At 33.5% G+C, this 20,352-nt stretch overlaps 1 protein-coding gene across 2 annotated transcripts in view; it reads left to right on the forward strand.

The window, feature by feature from the left end:
• The window catches only part of Shrm (shroom), a 1,116,164-nt gene that overhangs the window by 277,918 nt on the left and 817,894 nt on the right, over positions 1 to 20,352 (forward strand). For both annotated transcript variants that reach the window (XM_072540517.1, XM_072540518.1), the window contains exon 4: positions 15,824 to 16,097. In XM_072540517.1, coding sequence (XP_072396618.1) covers positions 15,824 to 16,097 — 274 coding nt within the window. The remainder of the gene's footprint in view (positions 1 to 15,823; positions 16,098 to 20,352) is intronic.

Consider the following 20,352-nt stretch of genomic DNA (forward strand, 5'->3'; position numbering starts at 1 on the left):
ACTATCTGAATTAATGAAAAATTGTTGCTCTCTATACGACGTAAATAAAGATACTTACAGTAAGAATAGTTTCCAGGTTATCTATGCTCTGAGTCCACGTTGACACGGCAGGAACAGGACCTCTACAGGAACTTCAATATTCACTTGAATTTTCCTTTACACTATTCCTCAAGTCAGGCTACTCAATTCACTCAACTAAGAGTCTTTATTCGCGGTTCCAGTTATTTATTCGTTCGATAGATTATTAAATCGTTAATACGAACCGGGATTTATATTCGTTAAAGCCCGTTTAATCTATCCTACTGACTGCGCCACTAAACTTGGAACACTCTGTATATCGATTTTTAAAAAGATTTATTTAACAATCTTTATAAAGACAAGTTTCATTGAAGAGAACAGACTCTAAAACTAAATTATACAATTAATATTTTCATGCCTTACAATACAAAATGATAAAAATGTAATTCTAGCTAACCGGAGATATGCTGTGCCTTGGGCAATGTCCTATAACTATTTGCATACACTTTTCATTATAACTTATATATAACTATATTTATGTATATATATATATATATATATATATATATATATATATATATATATATATATATATATCCTCTAAAATAACAGCTGAACTGGTAGATGAAAAAGGGGGGTTGAGGTTAATTGGGTATACAGCTGATTGAAAGCCAAGTGTACTCTGTTCAACAGTTCATTATATTTCGCCAATTTTCATGTCGAAGATAGCTACAATCAACATTGTTCCAACAAAAAAATTTTTACTTGATGTTATTAAAATAAATCGCATAATTGTAGCTCTCATCTGATGATGCCAATGAAAATTGGCGAAATATAATGAACTGTTGAACAGAGTACACTTGGCTTTCAATCAGCTGTATACCCAATTAACCTCAACCCCCCTTTTATATATATATATATATATATATATATATATATATATATATATATATATATATATATATATATATATATAGTCAGAAGGTTGGCCGGGATGTTAAAGAAACACTCTTTTGACTTTTTGTCTAGCTTTCAGAATTGTTTTCTTCCTTTTTCAAAACGCTGTAATATAGATAAGAAGAAAATGTAAATATTTACAAAATATCACAATTCGTCAGTGCAAATTACTAGTCGTTGAGATGATTTATAATAAGCTTTGACCCTCAACATTAATAACACAAACATAAAATAATGGACAAAATACATTCTAAAATTTTGGTAAGAATAGTAAAACTTTGTTAATTCTATGACATCTTTTGGTGGTGTATTTTAACTCTGATACATAGAGAACAGAAAGAAAAAAAAACAAGATTAAAAAGTAATTAGGTGTTCTTAATGTTGTATTTCTTTTCAAAAACCAAGAGGCCCATACTGGGTGATTTTTAATTTTTAAACCTGTCATAATGATATGCAACCTGTTATGCACACAGGTGTATTGTAAAGTATATATGTATAAGTAAATATTTATTTTATTTTTGACGTTTTTCTAGTAAATAACAATAAATGTTGCTCAGTTCATCTATGTCAGACTTTTTATTTATGCAAGACGTACTAGATTTTATGAAACACCTTTCCAAAAAAACACGTTTTGAATGATTTTTTTCTTTTGCCAAAATACAGGAATCTTCGAAATTAAACTCATGTTTCAAAGTTAATGCATGTTTTGTAAGTGTACATGTATTTATTTTATTGGTTTTTATGTCACTACGATGTGAGATCACCCTACTGTGGAAATTACGAGATAATTCTCCGATATATACGTTATTACAATTGGTACACGGTATAGAATAAACAACATTCGAATACTCCTGTATTGTGAAGGGATCCTTTGTTTTTGTGTAAGTATAACTTAGATTAACTTAGGTGGCAACACGGTAACCAAAACGTAAACAAATATTTTATTTGTCGTCTGTAATAAACTCAATTTCTGAGAGTTGTAACGGGAAATAAATTATTGAAAATATCCAGTGAACAATATAAGACATTAAGTGAAGGAGAGTGCTAAGAAAAAAAACTTTAAAATAACATCCGAAAACACCAAGGCCCTATAAAAAGTAAGATCGCTATAATTGATAAGCCTAATTACCATCAAAGCATAGAAACGAAACTCTGACCTTTGAAATTGCGACGTTGCCGTTGTGAGTAGACTTTCGGGGTAGACACAGAAAAATAACAACGGTTAATAAACATAAAATAAATACGGTAAACGCTGTCTTCTCTGAACTGTTGAGGTGGAAAACAGTGTTTGGCGCCGGAAAATGGAAAAATATCTGAAAAATTTAGACAGTGATGATACACTTTCAGAAGGAGGGTCAAAAAGGAAGGACAGATATAAAGGCAGCGAGTAAGAAGATAACATTTTCAGAAAGAGCAAGAAGTTCTCGAGAACACCAACAAAAACTCCAGAGAAAAAAAAATGAGGAAACAAAAATTGATCAATTACTAATAATGATGACCCACCTCACCGATGACAATAAGAAAATAAAAAGAAATCAAAAAGAAAGCAAGGAAACAATAGAAAAGCTCATTATGGAAAACAGAGAGCTGAGAAAATAAAATGCAGAACTAAAACAAGAAAATATAGAGATCAAGAAGGAACTCAGAGAAATAACAAAAAAGATGGAAGTTATGGAAAAACACCGACGAATAAATAACATAGTTATGAACGGCCTCAGAATAGACACATATGAGCAAGCAGGGTTAAAAGGAACAATCAACAATTGCATCAAACAACATATAGGGGTAGAGGTTAAAATAAGGAATGCTCACAAGTTAGGCGAAAAAACATGCCTAATTGAATTAGAAAACCAAGAAGAAAAAAGAAAAATAATGGAAAAAAGGCACAAGTTAAAAGAAATTAAAGAGTACAAAATACAGAAAACAATTAGAAACATTGCTCAAGAAGAAAGAAATAAAGGAAATGAAGTCAAGATTGGAGTAAAAAAAATATGGGTAAATAACAGCGAATGGAAGTGGAATGACAAAGAGGGCGCAATAGTTAAAATAACATCAAAAAACTAGCATCTAAATGTACTACTGGAATAATGTTGACGAAACAAGCACAGAACAAGGTTTGCGATAATACAAAAAAAGGAAAAAAGAGGAAAAAAATGAAAACCGGACCAAAACACAAGAAAACATGTCGAAAAGAACACTTACTTTTAGGAACATGGAATGTAAGAGGCACATATGGAGAATGCAGACTTAAACATTTAGCGAGAGAAATCGAAAAGTTCCATTTTGACATAGTATCTTTACAGGAGACGAAACAGCTGGGAAATGATATATTAGAAATAGAAGATACAGTGTTTTTTAACAGCGGCGGAAAGAATCGAACGTTAGGCACATGTTTTATGATAAGAAAAGAGCTAAAAGAAGCAATAGTACACTTTAAACCAGTATTAGACCGCATATGCAGTATCAGGTTCAAGAGAAAATACCAAAAAATCACCCTCATAAATATTCACGCGCCTTCAGAAAAAAAAGATAATGATGTCAAAGAATGTTTCTACAGTGGATTAAACAGAGCAATCGAAAATATACCCAGATATGATATGAAAATTATTTTAGGCGACGCAAATGCCAAAATAGGGAAGGAAGAAGTATTTAGACCGACAATAGGAAAATATAGTAAACACAGTGAAACTAATGAGAACGGATAATTCCTGATAGATTTCGCAAGAGAAAAAAATATGATTATAATGAGCACATATTTCGAAAGAAAAGAAATACACAAGGAAACATGGATATCACCAGATAGAAAGACTAAAAACCAAATAGACCACGTGCTCATCGAAAAAGAAGAACAGCAATGTATAAAGAAGATAAGAACATACAGAGGACCAGACGCTGACTCAGATCATTACATGGTGGGTATCAAAATTAAGCAACTGATACCAGAAAACAAAAACAAAATAAAAGAAAAGAAATGCATACATAACCCAATTCGATTAGCAACAAAGAAAGAGCAAGAAATATACGAGGAGATAATGGAAAGAGAACTAAAAAAGATACAAATAGAAGAGCAAACTGAGAACAAATGGGAAAACATAAAGCAAGTAATAAACAAAGCAGCAAAAGAATGTAATAAACAAGAGAATAAAAAGAGGAAAGACTGGTTCGACATAGAGTCCCAAAAAGAAATAGAACTAAGAAAATCGTTAAGGATGAAATGATCACGAAAGAAACAACAGAGACAAAGAATAGATATATGGAGCAAAGACAAAAAGTAAAGAGGGTGCTGAGAGAAAAGAGGAGAAAACACATAGAAAATAAGCCAAAAGAAATAGAAGAGAATTACAGAAATAAAGAAATAAAAAACCTATATCAAGGTGCTAGAAATGAACAAACAGGTTTCCAACAAAAACCCATATTCGTTAAAAACAAAGCAGGAAATAATATAAGCGGTGAAGCAGAAATAGTCGAAAGATGGAAAGAGTATTTTGATGAATTACTAAATGGCAATAATAAGTCAAACCAAAGAGAATGTATAGAAGCAGAAGCAAGAACCGAACACTTAAAAGACATAGAAGATAATTCACCCAGCAAAGAACAAATCGAACAAATCTGAAAAACAACAAATGCTGATAACAAAACATAAAAGATAAGCTAGAAAAAGAAGTTGAAAATATAAGAGGCGAATATCAGTGCGGATTTAGACAAGGGAGAAGCACAACGGACCAAGTATTCATAATCAGAGAATTACAAACAGAAAGCTATGAACACAACTTACCAACGATAGCGCTATTCATCGACTTTTAGCAAGCATACGATAGAATAAAGAGGGAGGAATTAAAAGAGACCCTTGAGGAACTGGGAGTTAGCAGAAAGTTACGTAACATGATACATCTTACTTTAGAGAATACAGAAAGCAGAGTCAAAGTGAACAATTATGCATCGGACAAATTTATAGTAAACGAATGATTAAGGCAGGGCGATCCTTTGTCATCATTACTCTTCAATTTATGCCTAGAAAAAATAATGCGAGAAGCGAAAATTAATAGAGAAGGACTCCTATATCATAAAAGACACCAAGTTTTGGCATTTGCGGACGATGTAGTGTTGCTGGCAAGAGGAAAAAAAGAGCTACAGGAGATAGTACAGAGAATAGTAAAAGCAGCAAAGAAAATGGGACTTTACATAAATGAAACTAAATCAAAATGTATGCAGTGGACCGATAATCAGTTCAAGGATGGACAAAAGTTTAAAGTAGAAGTAGAAGAAAGATCATCATACGAATTCGAAATGGTAGAAAGATTTACATACCTAGGTGCAATAATGTCACGTAAACCTAATATTAAAGAAGAAATACAAGCTAGAAGTCAATAGAAGTGTACATGCTCTTAGTGTAATGTTGAAAAGCAAATTTTTTATCAAGAAAGGCAAAAATACAGTTATACAAAACAACTATACAACCAATAGTAACATACTGCAGTGAGACATGGACAATGACAAAAAATTAACAAAATTTACTGGAGATATGGGAAAGGAAAATCCTGGGGAAGATATATGGAGGAATAATAAGGGACGGTTTATAGATAAAAAGATCAAATGATGAGTTAAAGGAATTATATAATCCACCTAATATAATAGGAGTCATAAAGGCACAGAGACTAAGATGGCGATGTCACCTAGAAAGGATGCCGAACACGAGGACTCCAAAAAGGGTACTAAACTACACTATAGCTTTAAAAAAGAGAAAAGGAAGGCCAAAACATAGATGGAATCAAGAGGTAGAAAAAGATATGGAAGAAATTGGACTAGAAGGCCAGAAAAGAAAAAAGAATAACAAGAAGGAATGGAACTTAGATACCGTTTTCACATTCCTTGTTGTAATTTTTAAGCCATTAACATTTTTGAAAATGTTAATTAGCTTAGGTGTCAGAACTGGAATCAAGGGTAAGGAACCAAAAGTCAATGTCAGTTGTCGGATCTCATTATTATGAAAATTTTGTTTGTCAGAAAATTGCGAAGGAAAAGGAGAACCGAAAATGAGTTTAAAAGCCCTGTTGGATAGGAGTTCTCTAGTAGTATAGATCTCAACTTTTTTAGTCGCTTGTCCCTGAACTCGATGTGCGACAAGTTGGTAACCCTAATTTTTAAGGCCAGAACCAAATTTGTTTTCATCTTAGATGGATGTTGAGAATGAAAATTTATGAAACGGTTACTAAAACAAGGCTTACGATACCACTCCGTCCTTAGCATGCCATTACTGCCACGATGGATAAGCATGTCCAAAAAAGGAATCATACTATCAGCCTCCTTCTTAACTGTAAACTTTAGGTGTTTACATTGGGCGTTAAAGGTGTTTAAAACATCAGTTACTTTGTTTTCAGGGACCGATAAAATCAAATCATCTACATATCGCTAAATAAAAGGTATGTGAAACGATATCTATTCTTTACATGTTGTTCATAATACAAGTTTTTCTTTACAAGTTGTTAATAAGTTCATCAGTTACATAGTATGGGCGATATTTTGCTGCCCATTGGAGTGCCAAAGATTTGTTTAAAAAAATTACCATTGAACAAAAATATGTTAGAGTCAAATATGAATGTTAAAATTCTTATCGAATCATCTAAACTGAGCTTGGTATGCAGAGAAATGCTGTTCTAGTTATTTTTGGTGCTGTTAAGAATAGCATTTAGTGGTAAGTTTGTAAACAGTGACACAACATCTAAATTAACATCTTTTTGTTCAATGGTAATTTTTTTAAACAACATTGGAGTGCCAAACAAATCTTTGGCACTCCAATGGGCAGCAAAATATCCCCCCTACTATGTAACTTTGTTTTGGATGAACTTATAACAATTTGTAAAGAAAAGATACCGATTCACATACCTTTTGTTAACCGATATGTAGATAATTTAATTTTATCGGTCCCTGAAAACAAAGTAACTGATGTTTTAAAGACCTTTAACGCCCAATGTGAACACCTAAAGTTTACAGTTGAGAAGGAGGTTGATAGTATGATTCCTTTTTTGGACATGCTTATCCATCGTGGCAGTGATGGCATGCTAAGGACGGAGTGGTATCGTAAGCCTTATTTTAGAAACCGTTTCATAAATTTTCATTCTCAACATCCATCTAAAATGAAAACAAATTTGGTTTTGGCCTTAAAAACTAGGGTTACCAACTTGTCGCACATCGAGTTCAGGGATAATGGACTAAAAAAGTTAAGATCTATACTACTAGAGAACTTCTATCCCATAGGGCTTAAATAAACTCATTTTCGGTTCTCCTTTTCCTTCGCAATTTTCTGACAAACAAAATTTTCATAATAATGAAGTCCGACAATTGACATTGACATACAACACTTCAGTAACACCATCTAAAATAACTTTTGGTTTCTTACCCTACATTTCAGTTCTGACACCTAAGCTAATTAACATTTTCAAAAATGTTAATGACTTAAAAATTCCAACTAGGAATATGAAAACGGTATCTTAGTTATACTTACACAAAAACAAAGGATTTCTTCACAATACAGGAGTCTTCGAATGTTGTTTATTCTATACCGTGTACCAATTGTAACAACGTATACATCGGAGAATCACCTCGTAATTTCCACAGTAGGGTGATCTCACAGCGTAGTGACATAAAAACCAATAAAATAAATGCATGTGCACTTACAGAACATTCATTAACTTTGAAACATGAGTTTAATTTCGAAGATTCCTGTATTTTGGCAAAAGAAAAAACCCATTCAAAACGTGTTTTGTTGGAAATGTGTTTCATAAAATCTAGTACGTCTTGCATAAATAAAAAGTCTGACATAGATAAACTGAGCAACATTTATTGTTATTTACTGGAAAAAGTTCAAAAATAAAATAAATATTTACTTATACATATACACTTGACAATACAGATGTGTGTATAACAGGTTGCATGCCATTAAGACAGGTTTAAAAAATTAAGAATCACCCAGTATGGGCCTCTTGGTTTTTGAAAAGAAATACAACATTAAGAACACGTAATTACTTTTTAATCTTATTGCTTTTTCTTTCTGTTGTCTATGTATCGGAGTTAAAACACACCATCAAGAGATATAGAATTAACAAAGTTTTACTATCCTTACCAAAATTTTAAATTGTATTTTGTCCATTATTTTATGTTTGTGTTGTTAATGTTGAGGGTCAAAGCTTATTATAAATAATCTCAACGACTAGTAAGTTGCACTGACAAATTGTGATATTTTGTAAATATTACATTTTCTTTTTATCTATATTACAGCGTCTTGAAAAAGGAATAAAACAATTCCGAAAGCTGGACAAAAAGTCAAAAGAGTGTTTGTTTAACATCCTGGCCAACCTTATGACTTGGTTGTTTGTTTATATCGACAGTCGTGAGCACGTGATTGGTCAATTCAGAGTTGATGACGTGTCCGGTCTGGCGACATTATGATATCTTCTTTTAGCTAGTTGTTTTAGTTGTTTTTGCTCTTTGCTCATAGGTTATCATTGGTGTAATAACCCTTGTGTATAATATAGAACCATTCCTAGTCTGCTTAAGGACATCGTAGCTTTCTGTTAGGTTTTCATTGTGTGAGTATTCCATGTAAGCCTATGATTAAAATATACCTCTAGGTATTATTGATATTTTTTAAACAGTAAACATTAATTTTTTTAATTTCTAGCTAGTCAAATGCTATGTAAGACTGAAAAACGAAACTTTTACATTTTATAAGTTTTTCTTCTATGGTTTATCTTTTGAGTTGTAGGAGAAAATAAGGGCGCAAAAAGCAAAAATTTTCGATTTTTTTTTTTAGATTTTGTATAAAAAATTGAGCACAAGGTTATGCAACTGGCGCATATCGTGATTATTGATACAAGTGTAGTATTTTTATTAAATCTAATTTACTGTTTTTATTTATTATCAAAGGTTCTACACTTATAACACTTACAAGTTTATTTAAAGTCTTTATTTATACAATATAACTAATTTATTTCACACTAGTAATTATATAATTTATCTACATTTATTACAATACGTGCGTTACATTTTAACAACTCGACGCGATGTTCAAAAACTAACTGTCCCTTTAAATAAAATGTCCCATATATATATATATATATATATATATATATATATATATATATATATATATATATATATATATATATATATATATACAAAATGCCGTTAATCGAGAATTACGGCGAAGAATCGATAACCTTCCTTCAAAGGAATTCCATCAAAAGCAGGTTTTTTATATCGGAGGGGGACCCCTGGATCTAGAAATTTCTGCCGGCAGGTATATTTATGATCTAGAAAAAAAGAATGGGTTAATATGTTTACAGTATTATGCGTCATAATATTTATCATAACATTGCCCCCCTCTTAAAAAAAGATTCCTTCAGGAACCTTGTCGGGACTGGAACTGGAACGGCATGCTGGTATCGGCAACTCTTTTACAACTTCCAGTTCTATAAAAATGACAAGGGACGGTTTTCTCCAGTAACTATGCGGATTGCAACAGACTAACACCTGGACTTCGGTGTCTTTAAAGATCTTCTCCACCATACTTCAGATAACCCTCCAATCTAATTGAGGCCTTCTAACTTCGGCATGGCTAACTTTTGCACGTCGGACTCTAGAACGTGCTCTCTCAATTGAAGTAAGGCTTCCCATACATCTCGGTAGGTAGGTTGGTCACGGGCAGTGTCTTTTGTTACCAGGTAGAAAAGGTAACGTGATGCATCTTGGAGTTTCAAGGCTTTCCCGGAAGCTGGCACTTGGCATTGAAGTTCTGCAACTCGACCGAACTTCCTTCGAAAGACGGATACCAACCCTGGTGCGTCTTTGATACTGGCCGGGATGGTAAGGGCCAGTGAGTAGTTATCGGGAAGCGCGAGTAGATCTTGCCTTTCTTCAGCGGTAACACCATGTCTTGCTTTACAGGTACCTCAATAGGCACCCATGAATTCCTCAAACGTGAGGTAGGATACATCTTGGACTTGGTTTACTTCCACTTCTTCATCTACGTCGTGGTCACCTTCAAAAGACGCCAGCCGGTTATGGTGTACTATCATCGGCTTTCCTCTCGGAATCTTGCTTATTCGGTAGATGACATCGTTGATCTTCTCCATAATGCGGTATGGGCCTTCCCAAAACTGCTGCAATTTGGGAGAACAACCTTTTCGCTTCTTGGGATTATAGAGCCAGACTTTGTCGTTCTTCTTAAAGCAACCCTTTTCGGCTTGTGTATCGTACCGTTTCTTCATTCGGTCGCTAGCGATCTGAAGTTGGGAACGGACTACCTCATGTACATCGTCCATTCTTCTTCGTAATTCGATTACATAATCTTCACCTGCTAGATCTTCTCCAGGTCGACACCCAAACTCTAAATCACAAGGTAGTCGCATCTCGCGTCCGAATAGGACTCTGGCTGGTGTCTGGCCTTTTGATTCGTTAACAGCAGATCGGTAGGCCATTGTGAAGAACGGAAGATATGGGCCCCAGTCTCGCTGATGATCGGACACCATCTTTGTCAAATACTTGCCAACTGTCATATTCATCCGTTCTACCATACCATCCGATTGCGGATGATATGCTGTAGTTCTTGTTTTCTTCATGCCTAGTCTATCACATATTCCTTGGAATAGATTGCTTTCGAAGTTCCTGCCTTGGTCACTATGGATCTTCAAAGGCACTCCAAATCGGCTGATATATTCTTGGATCAACTTATCTGCAACGGTGGCGGCCTTTTGGTCTGGAAGTGCGTAAATCTCGACCCACTTAGTAAAGTAATCCATTACTACCAACATGTATTTGCCTCCATTTTCACTTTCTGGAAATGGCCCAGCGATGTCCAAAGCTATTCTTTCAAACGGGCTTCCAACATTATATTGTCTCATAGGAGCTCTCCTTTTTCGGTGAGGCCCGTTACCCGTAGCACAAATAGTACAATTCTTACACCAGTCCTTTACGTCGTCGGAGCTGTTCATCCAATTAAACCGTTCCCGAATTCGCTTAATGGTTTTCTTTACACCGAAATGCCCTCCTGATGGACTGTCGTGTAACTGACGAACTACTTCAGCTATTCTGCTCTTTGGGATCACCAACTGTCTTCTCTTCTCTGAACAGTCATCATTTTCCGCTACTCGTTTGAGCAAGACATCTTCCAGAATAAATGAGTCCCACTGGGTCGAAAACGTCTTAACTACTGAGCATAGGTTTGATATTTCTTGTAAAGATGGTCGACGGTTTTCCTCTTTCCATTTTCGAATTATTTGTATAACTGGATCTCTCTCTTGTTCTTCCCTTATCTTAGTAGGCGTCCAGTCGTCGTTGACCATCGATGTTCTTAGCACTGCTCGTGACGCAATAATTCCGCTCAGGTTTTGAAAGAACTTTACTAAAATATCCAAGGACTCGTTCCTGTCCTCCTTAAATCTGAGATAGCACTCCTCCAATTCCCACATTACTCCCATGTATCTAAGGTAAACTCTCCTTCTGGCAGTTGATACCCTAAAATTGGTGCTGTGTTTAAATGCTTGTTCAAGGTCTTAAAGGCATTTTGGCAGTCTGTATCCCAGCGGTAGTCTCTTGCTTCCTCTGTAAGTCGCGTTAATGGCTTAGCGATATCTGCAAACTTCTTAATAAACCTCCGGTAGTAAGTGCATAGTCCAAGAAAACTTCTCACTTATTGTTTGTCCGTTGGTACTGGCCATTCCTTAATGGAATCGATTTTTCCCGTGTCCACGGCCACTCCTTCTTTACTACCTATATGACCCAGATAATTGACTTTACCTTGAAATAGCTGGCACTTCTTGGGGTTTAACATCAATCGGGCAGCTTTAAGTCGATTAAAAACGTTTTCTAAATTCTTCAGATAATCTTCAAATGTCTCCCCCAAGACGGTTATGTCATCTAGATAAACCAGGCATGTTTTCCAAGATAAACACATCTTCCATAAGCTCAACACATTTTCCATAAGCCTCTCAAATGTCGCAGGAGCATTACAGACTCCAAATGGCATAACGTTGAATTTCCACAATTCAGATCCTGTGGTGAAGGCTGTCTTCTCTTTATCTACTGGGTCCATTTCTACCTGCCAGTATCCAGACTTCAAATCCAAAGTAGAAAACAATTTACTTCCAGCCAATGTGTCCAATGTATCGTCGATCCGAGGCAGAGGATAACTAGCTTTCTTGGTAACGTTGTTCAGCAAACGGTAACCCACACAGAACCTCGTAGTTCCGTCTTTCTTCTTAACCAGGACCACCGGAGAGACCCATGGGCTCGTAGAAGGTTCTATCACCCCGTCTTTCATCATTTCCTGAACAATTGTTTCAGCTTCCTCTCTTTTCGCCTGTGGTAATCGTCGAGCTGTTTGACGAATTGGCTTAGCATTACCTGTATCAATTTTATGTTTAACAACGGTAGTTCTTTCCGTCTTTTCTCCTTTCGGTACGAAAATATCACGATACTGCCGAAGAAATTCCCTTAATTTCCTTTTCTCAATCTGATTTAGAGACTGTCCAGCAACTGCAATCATTTGGTCGAATTTGTCGTTGGAATTATCAGGTGTTGTCGTCTGACGGATTATGGATGTCACAGGTACACAAGTTCCTACTTTTGTCTCTTTCTTAATGTTCACTGGATAGTCATTGACATTGGTAAGTCTCACAGGTATTTTTTAGCCGAAGTCACCAATTCCTTTCCAATTATGATTCCTCGGCCAACCTCGTCGTCATGGTTCCAAGGCTCCATCATAACAGGTGTCCCTTCGTCCACAATTCCGTGTAGCTGCGCTACTATGATCGTTTCACTTCTCGCAGGCACGACTGTATCTTCTTTAACGGCTGCTTGCATAGTGTTGTCATCATTTGGATGAAGAAATACCTCTTCGTTACCAACTTTGATTACCTTATTCTTAAAATCCAATTGGAATCCATGCGTATTCATTACGTCCATTCCTAATATAACATCCTCTTCGATGTCAGTAACTATAACAGTATGGACGAACTTTTCTGTTCCAATTCCTAATTGTACCTGGATTTCTCCATGAATGTTGGCATTTTCACCTGTAGCGGTCCGAAGTCGAAACCTCGATGGTAACAGTTTCTTACGGCTGTTTATAACTGTTGGGCGTATAATGGTTCTGGTCGCTCCGGTATCCACCAACAAAGTATGCTTTTTACCATTTAATTCTCCATCTACATATACACTATCTTCACGACATTTCAAAGAAGCTATTAGTATTAGAGGGTCTTTGGAAAAGTTCCGGGTCGAAGCTGCCCCCCTAAGGCCGACCCGTTCTAGTTTTCCTGATGGTGAATTTCTTGATTTGCGGCGTACCTAGGGTGCTTACATGAGCTTCGTACGTGTTCTATTTCTCCACAATTCCAGCATCTTATGCTCTTCGTTTTCTTGTGTAATACTTTTCATCATATTAACGAGCTGGTCAAGTTTTTCTTCATCTCCTTCCTCTTTTACAGTCCTAACTTTACTGTACCCGACAGAGGCCTACGTAGCTGACTCGTATTCGAGGGCGGCGGATAAGACATCAACCAGCGTCTTGTGACGAGCTAATCGCAGTGTTCTCTGCATTTCATGATCACGAAGACCATCAATGAACGTGAACGGCTAACTTTTCAATCATGTCTTCGGGAGCAAATGTTCGTGGCCATATCGCATATTTAACCTCTTCTTGAGTTGTTCGAAATCATCCATCTCCTCTACAGCTATGGTCTGAAGCACATCTAAGGCATCTCCTCGAAGAGCGATAGTCAGGTTTACAGCCTTTTATTTTTCAGACCATCCCTTCGCTCTTGCAGCTGATTCGAACTGTTTCATGTAGTTGTTCCATGATGATTTTCCGTCGAAAGTTGGGACTTTAACATGAACAGAACCTCCACTTCCTTCAAATTTCGGTCGTGTGTCCAACTTACATTTCGTCTCGTCTTCTTTTGTCTCTACTGTAATTGGATTGTTTCCTCTCTCTGCTTTCCCTGTTTCCTCTATCTTCTTTTCTATCTCTTTCCATATCTTTTCTTTGAAGGCCAACATATCGGCAGCAACTTGATTTTTTAACGAAGACATTCTATCGTCGAGAGCAGACATCTCAGAAGTGACTTTAGAGATTTCCAAGGAGATGTTTGCAGAAACTTTGCTTTCTAGAGAAGAAATCTTGTTAGAAACTTTGTCTTCTAAAAGCGATGTCGCCGGAAACTTTGTTCTCTAATGATGCGATGTCACCAGAAACTTTGGCCACATCAGAAGAAACTTTCGAAATATCGTCAGAAACTTTGTTCTCTAATGATGCGATGTCACCAGAACTTTGGCTTCATCACTAGAAACTTTGGCTACATCAGAAGAAACTTTTTCACAGCCTTTTTTCCGGTAGAAGCTAATTCTCTGTCCTCGAGATGTCTTCTTAAATTCGTAACTGTGAGCTCATAAATCGTCGTCATTTTCACAATTTAAAAATATTCACTTCTGAACACCACTGTAGTATTTTTATTAAATCTAATTTATTGTTTTTATTTATTATCAAAGGTTCTACACTTATAACACTTACAAGTTTATTTAAAGTCTTTATTTGTACAATATAACTAATTTATTCCACACTAGTAATTATATAATTTATCAACATTTATTACAATACGTGCGTTACTTTTTAAAAACTCGACGCGATGTTCAAAAACTAACTGTCCCTTTAAATAAAATGTTCCATATATATGTATATATATATATATATATATATATATATATATATATATATATATATATATATATATATATATATATATATATATATATATATATATGTTCGGATAAGTTTCCGCGGTCAGATAAATGAAAATTACTGAGTTCTCGGGAAGAACCGCGTTGAGAATTTAAAACTCGACGTTTCGGCACCCATTTTGGAGCCATTATCAAGAGTGATACGGTTCGGTTCGAGTTCGGGGCCTACTCCCCTCACTCGAGACGTACCAGTATCGTGTTCTATATTGCAAGAACTGTCTCTCGGCACTGAGGTCTCAATCTGCCTACTCCTCAGTGTCGAGTCACTCGAGTCACACTGTAGTCATTCATCGCCATTCCTATTTCGTATTTGCATCTATCCACATTCATCTTCAACTTATACTTCATTTAAGTACCTAATTGTTTTCCTTCGATCCTAGTGTTCATTCTTTGTTTCGTGATTGTACTTCTTGCTTTTTCTATACCATGGGTTAGTTCTATGTAGTTTAGTTTCATAAACGAATGATTGGTAATATTAAATGTCGAAAAATCCAAATATAATCTAATTGCACAGTATATGACAAGATTATTTTGCATAATTAATTTCTGCTCAGTAATAATAATAATATTTTCTGGTAGAACAACCAACTGTGTAACTTTAGTGAATCTGTTTTGGTACCACCACAAATAAATTGACATTCTTGCAAATGGTCACAAGATTTAATTTAACCTTTTAGTTGAACCAAACATTTCAGGTTATTGTAGTCAATAAAAATGTATGACAATGTTCGTAACAGCAATACCATCAAAACGTAAAAATTTCAAATTATATATCCTATATTTTTCTAAATCATTTTGCCATATTCCAAAACTGAGTATGGTAATCGCCGAAGGAACCAACTTAAATATTTTTAAATATTTTTGAACGTTGAAGAAGTTGATGGTAGACTCAATAAAGTGTCGTCTCATAATCGATGTCTATTTTATATGCGTAAATCTTTCAAAAATAATAAAATGTCTTTTCTTATCTTTTCACCATAATTAGGGTTAGATTTACATTTTATCATGTTGTATTCAAGTTTATTATTAAATATTAATACAATTTTTTTCTTAGAAATTAAAAACTGTAATGGAAAAACATGAAAAAATTCCGCCGGAAACCTTTGAACTGTGCTGTGATAAACTAAGTGATAGAATATTCTTGCCAAATCACAAAAACAACAGAAAACTTGGTGACATAAATTGCACCATGCCTGCATTACCCGAACGGGACCTCTCATCGAAAACTCAACTTCCTCAATCTGTGCTAAAAGAATTTGCAAGGACATACCAGGAACCTAAATTTATAGATGACACAATGAATTCGAATCATAAACTGACAGAATCAGGTAATTAATATTATATTTTCTTTTAATTTGTGTTTATTTTATGTTTATTTGTTATTTCATGAAATCAACCAACCAAGACTTCTGTTTATATAATAAAATTATATTTGCTCAAAACTATCTATTAACATCGCATTAAAGGCTATAGCCGGATAAGATGGTCAACGCGACTTGTGCTTTCACAATGCAATAAAGCATATAAAAACATGACTTCATACAAATTTTTAGCTGCCCAGAGTCCATACAACCTCTTAAATCTGGAAAAGAAGCTTTTTTCGACTTTATATTTTTCTGGACGCAATTTTGCTTTAAAAAATCTGAAAAAATCCATGAAGATGTATCTTTTGAATACAAAATAGCCTGATTTTTTTCAAATTTTTATATTAAAAATTGAGCCTAGGAAAAATAATTAAAATTTTCAATAATTTCTTAGGTTATGTTAATAATTTTTGGCTAACTTTTAAATAGTAATTGTTTATGTATTTTTTTTTCGGTGTTTTGAATGGCCAAGGCAAAATCTTCAATTTCTGAGCGGAAAACTTCGAAAAATCAAAAAAACAGTTTTTTTTTACTGATTTATTTGCACATAACCTCAATTCAACATTTTTTAACATTTTTTCTTCTACATTATTAAACTCTATTGTAAAAGTCCCCATTTAACTCTTTCATAAAGATAAAATTCGAACATACCACGTTTTTTATCCTTTTCGCATTTTTTTACCTTACCTTAAGATTAGATAGTTAGATGTATGCTTTTTCATCTATTTTCTTACGGCGGCCTATGAATCATCATTATTAAAATAATCATTTTTAACTTAAAAATTCTCAAATTGCGAAAAAATCGTGTTTTTTTAAATATTTTCCCACTTTATTGGCTCATAATCTTAAAATCTAGTAGCTAAATGATCGAATTTCCGTGTATTTTTGATTGCACCCTTCAATTTTGTTATACCACTTGTCTTTTGTTTCTTAAATAGTCAAAACTTGAAAAAAGCTGTTTCTAAGCATTATTTCTATATTTGACTCGTTAATTGCATAAATTAAAGCATATCTCTAGGATCACCTCAATAGGACAAGAATATTATTATTTTTTAAATATTTTTTTAACATTGTAAAAATTGTTTTATAAATTCATTTGGATATAAAAGAGCAAAAACAATGTCTGCAACGCGCATACGCATTGTCGTTGTCATGGTTACGGCTCATGCGCGTAGCAGACATTGTTGTTGTCGCCACTGCTTTCGTCTTAGTGTCCATAGCACACTACCACCTAGCATTGAAACTTCCGTGTTAAGGAATAAAACAATGATTGGCGCATCACCTAGTGATCTGGCGCGTAACTATATATAGGTACATGTCGCTAAATTCAAAAGTTTAGTAATATTACCTAGGATTGTAAACTCATTTTAAAGTAAAGGAAAATCGATATAATCCTAAAATAACAAGAAAAATCCTTATCCTATACGATAATAAATATTTTTCGTATACTTTTTGGGTTTTCTTGTTATGTTGGGACTATATTTATTTTCCATTACATTAAAATGCCAAAGTGGTTAAAAAAATTAAAGAATAAAATATAGAATAAAATCTTTATTTATAAAAATGTTACAAGAAATGTTATATGTGTTACAAGAAATATTAATAATACAAGCCACGTGTAGTATAATTTAGTTTTCTTAATGTTGTGACAAGAACTGGTCAGTATTTAAATAATTGTTTTGTCATTCTTATCAAGTTTTATGTGAATAAAAGTCTAATTCTGCAAAAGACATTTTACTACAATTTTATTCGCATGAATTTACAATGGGGAAGTACTTTAGACCAGATAAACTAGAGGCTGATCCAAACTGTCAAACTTCCACCAAAGAATTCAAACATTGGTAAGTATATAACATTCAAGAATTTTTTAGAAAGCAATGAATCTAAAGATAAATCCCTAGAAGATAAAGATAAGTACATGCTTTTACAAAATTAATCTACGATTACATAAGCGAATCAATCAATCTGGAAAACCAATTGCTTTTTTCACACATACCCTCACATATTCTGAATGAAAACATTATGCAATTGAAAAAAAGCAAATGAGTTGAAGTATTAAAAAAAATGCAGACATTATCTGGTAGAAAAGCAATTCTAACCAATTACAGATTAAATCACTATTTGGTTTATATAGAATGACGGTATATATCAAATCTAAAAAGGAGAACTAGCTTTACTTCACAAGAATTTATTAATTATCTACACTCTAAAGGAATATATTCAAGTAGAACAACACCATATAATCATGAAGGAAATGGTTAAGTCGAAAAATACAATGAGTTTGGAAATTGGTGAATCTAGCATAGAAAACCAAAAATTTAGAATTCACTTAATGGAAAACTGCTTTACCATGTGCTCTGCACTATATACGAAGTTTACTGTTGAATTGTTATATTATTGAATCAAGATAATGATGAAGGTCCAAATAACACACTAGACAATTCCACTACTAAATAAATACCAGATGACACAGAAAATTTACCTGTTCAAAAACCTGATGATAATGATGAACCAAGATTGGAAAATTCAGATTTTCATTCTAGCTGTAAATCAGCTGGAGCTAAAAATAAACCAAGATAGTTGCAATATTTTGTTCAAAAATAGGGACGGGTGAATGTAGTATAATTTAGTGTTCTAAATGTTGTGACAGGAACTTGTCAGTATTTAAATAATTTTTTTGTAATTCTAATGTCAAATTAAAGCCTAATAAGCAACAGACAGCCATCAGACATTCTGAGTTTTTTGTAGTACTTTCATCCTAATGTAATAACACACACTATCAGTGGTCAGTGAAAACTCTTACAGTCTGGCGTTCTACTCAGAGAAAGAGAGAACTCAAGGACCCTGCTAAGTTGGAAACAGAACAATTAAATGATTTAGTTCTAGAAAGAAGTTTATATACATTTATACTCATACTATATGTTATATATTTATATGATAATACTTTAATTCTTTATATATATATATATATATATATATATATATATATATATATATATATATATATATATATAAATCAGAATCATAATATAAGTTCCAGAAAAATATTCTGGTTATCAACAAAATTATGATTTTGATTAGATTAGCAAAATATTGCTTCTTGCAAAAAGAAAACCCAAGAATGAGGAATAACCAAATGATAGCAAATACAAAAAACAAACAATGGATAAGGTAAATAATTTATTTCTAAGGTATGCTTAAAGTTTTCACCCAGAATGTAAGCTTTGCTAAAACCTGATATAGTAACTTTATTTGCTCAGTATAAACTCCAAACAACAGAGGATAATAATGTTTTTATGCCTGAAATGACAAACACAATTACAATCAACAGATTTTTTCACCAGTATGTCATCTTAAGATCAGTCATCCCATCCCTATCATCAACAGAATAGGAAAGATCCCTGTCGACACATTCAAATTTATTTATTCATAACTCTGAATGCCTTACCGCTGTCTGTGTGGATGCAGGCTAATATACGGGACAAGCCGATTAAATGTTACAACTTATACAAAATAACACAACACAACACAACACAATAATACAACAATATACAAAATAGTGGTTAAGTACACAGTATTTTAAGATAATAAAATTAAATAATGTGAAATAAAAATATATTATGTACACAAACACATACACATATATACATATAACAATATATATATATATATATATATATATATATATATATATATATATATATATATATATATATATATATTGTTATGATATGTAAAATCGAGAAAAATATTGGTTTGTTTAAAAATATTTCAAAATTCAATAACATTAAAATAATTCAGATAAGTAGGATAATATCCAACAAACATTTCGAAGAAGGAGAGTTATTAATTTCTTGAATTACCTGTACTAAACAAAATGTAAGCTTTGCATAAATTATTTCTTTGTTATACTTGAGTGACCCGCATAATTTTAAGTGAAAACAAAAAGACAATTGAACGGGGTTTTCCAAAATACATTAATGCAGTGATTAGAGACAAATAGAAGAGATTTTAGAAAGAGGTTTTTGTTAGTTTTTAAGAATTATAGAAAATATTATTTGTAAATAAGTTTTAGGAAATTTTATAATTATAGGTAAAATTTTGTTTGTTATCGAAATGAAAAAATGGGGGAATTGTGACGAGTTTTGATTGGCGGAGATTGAAAAAGGTGGGATAAGTATGTAGGAAAAAGTTTAGCGAGATTGAGGAGAGAGAAAAG

This window comes from Diabrotica undecimpunctata, chromosome 8 (assembly GCF_040954645.1).
Source record: "Diabrotica undecimpunctata isolate CICGRU chromosome 8, icDiaUnde3, whole genome shotgun sequence".
Classification (NCBI taxonomy): Eukaryota; Metazoa; Arthropoda; class Insecta; order Coleoptera; family Chrysomelidae; genus Diabrotica; species Diabrotica undecimpunctata.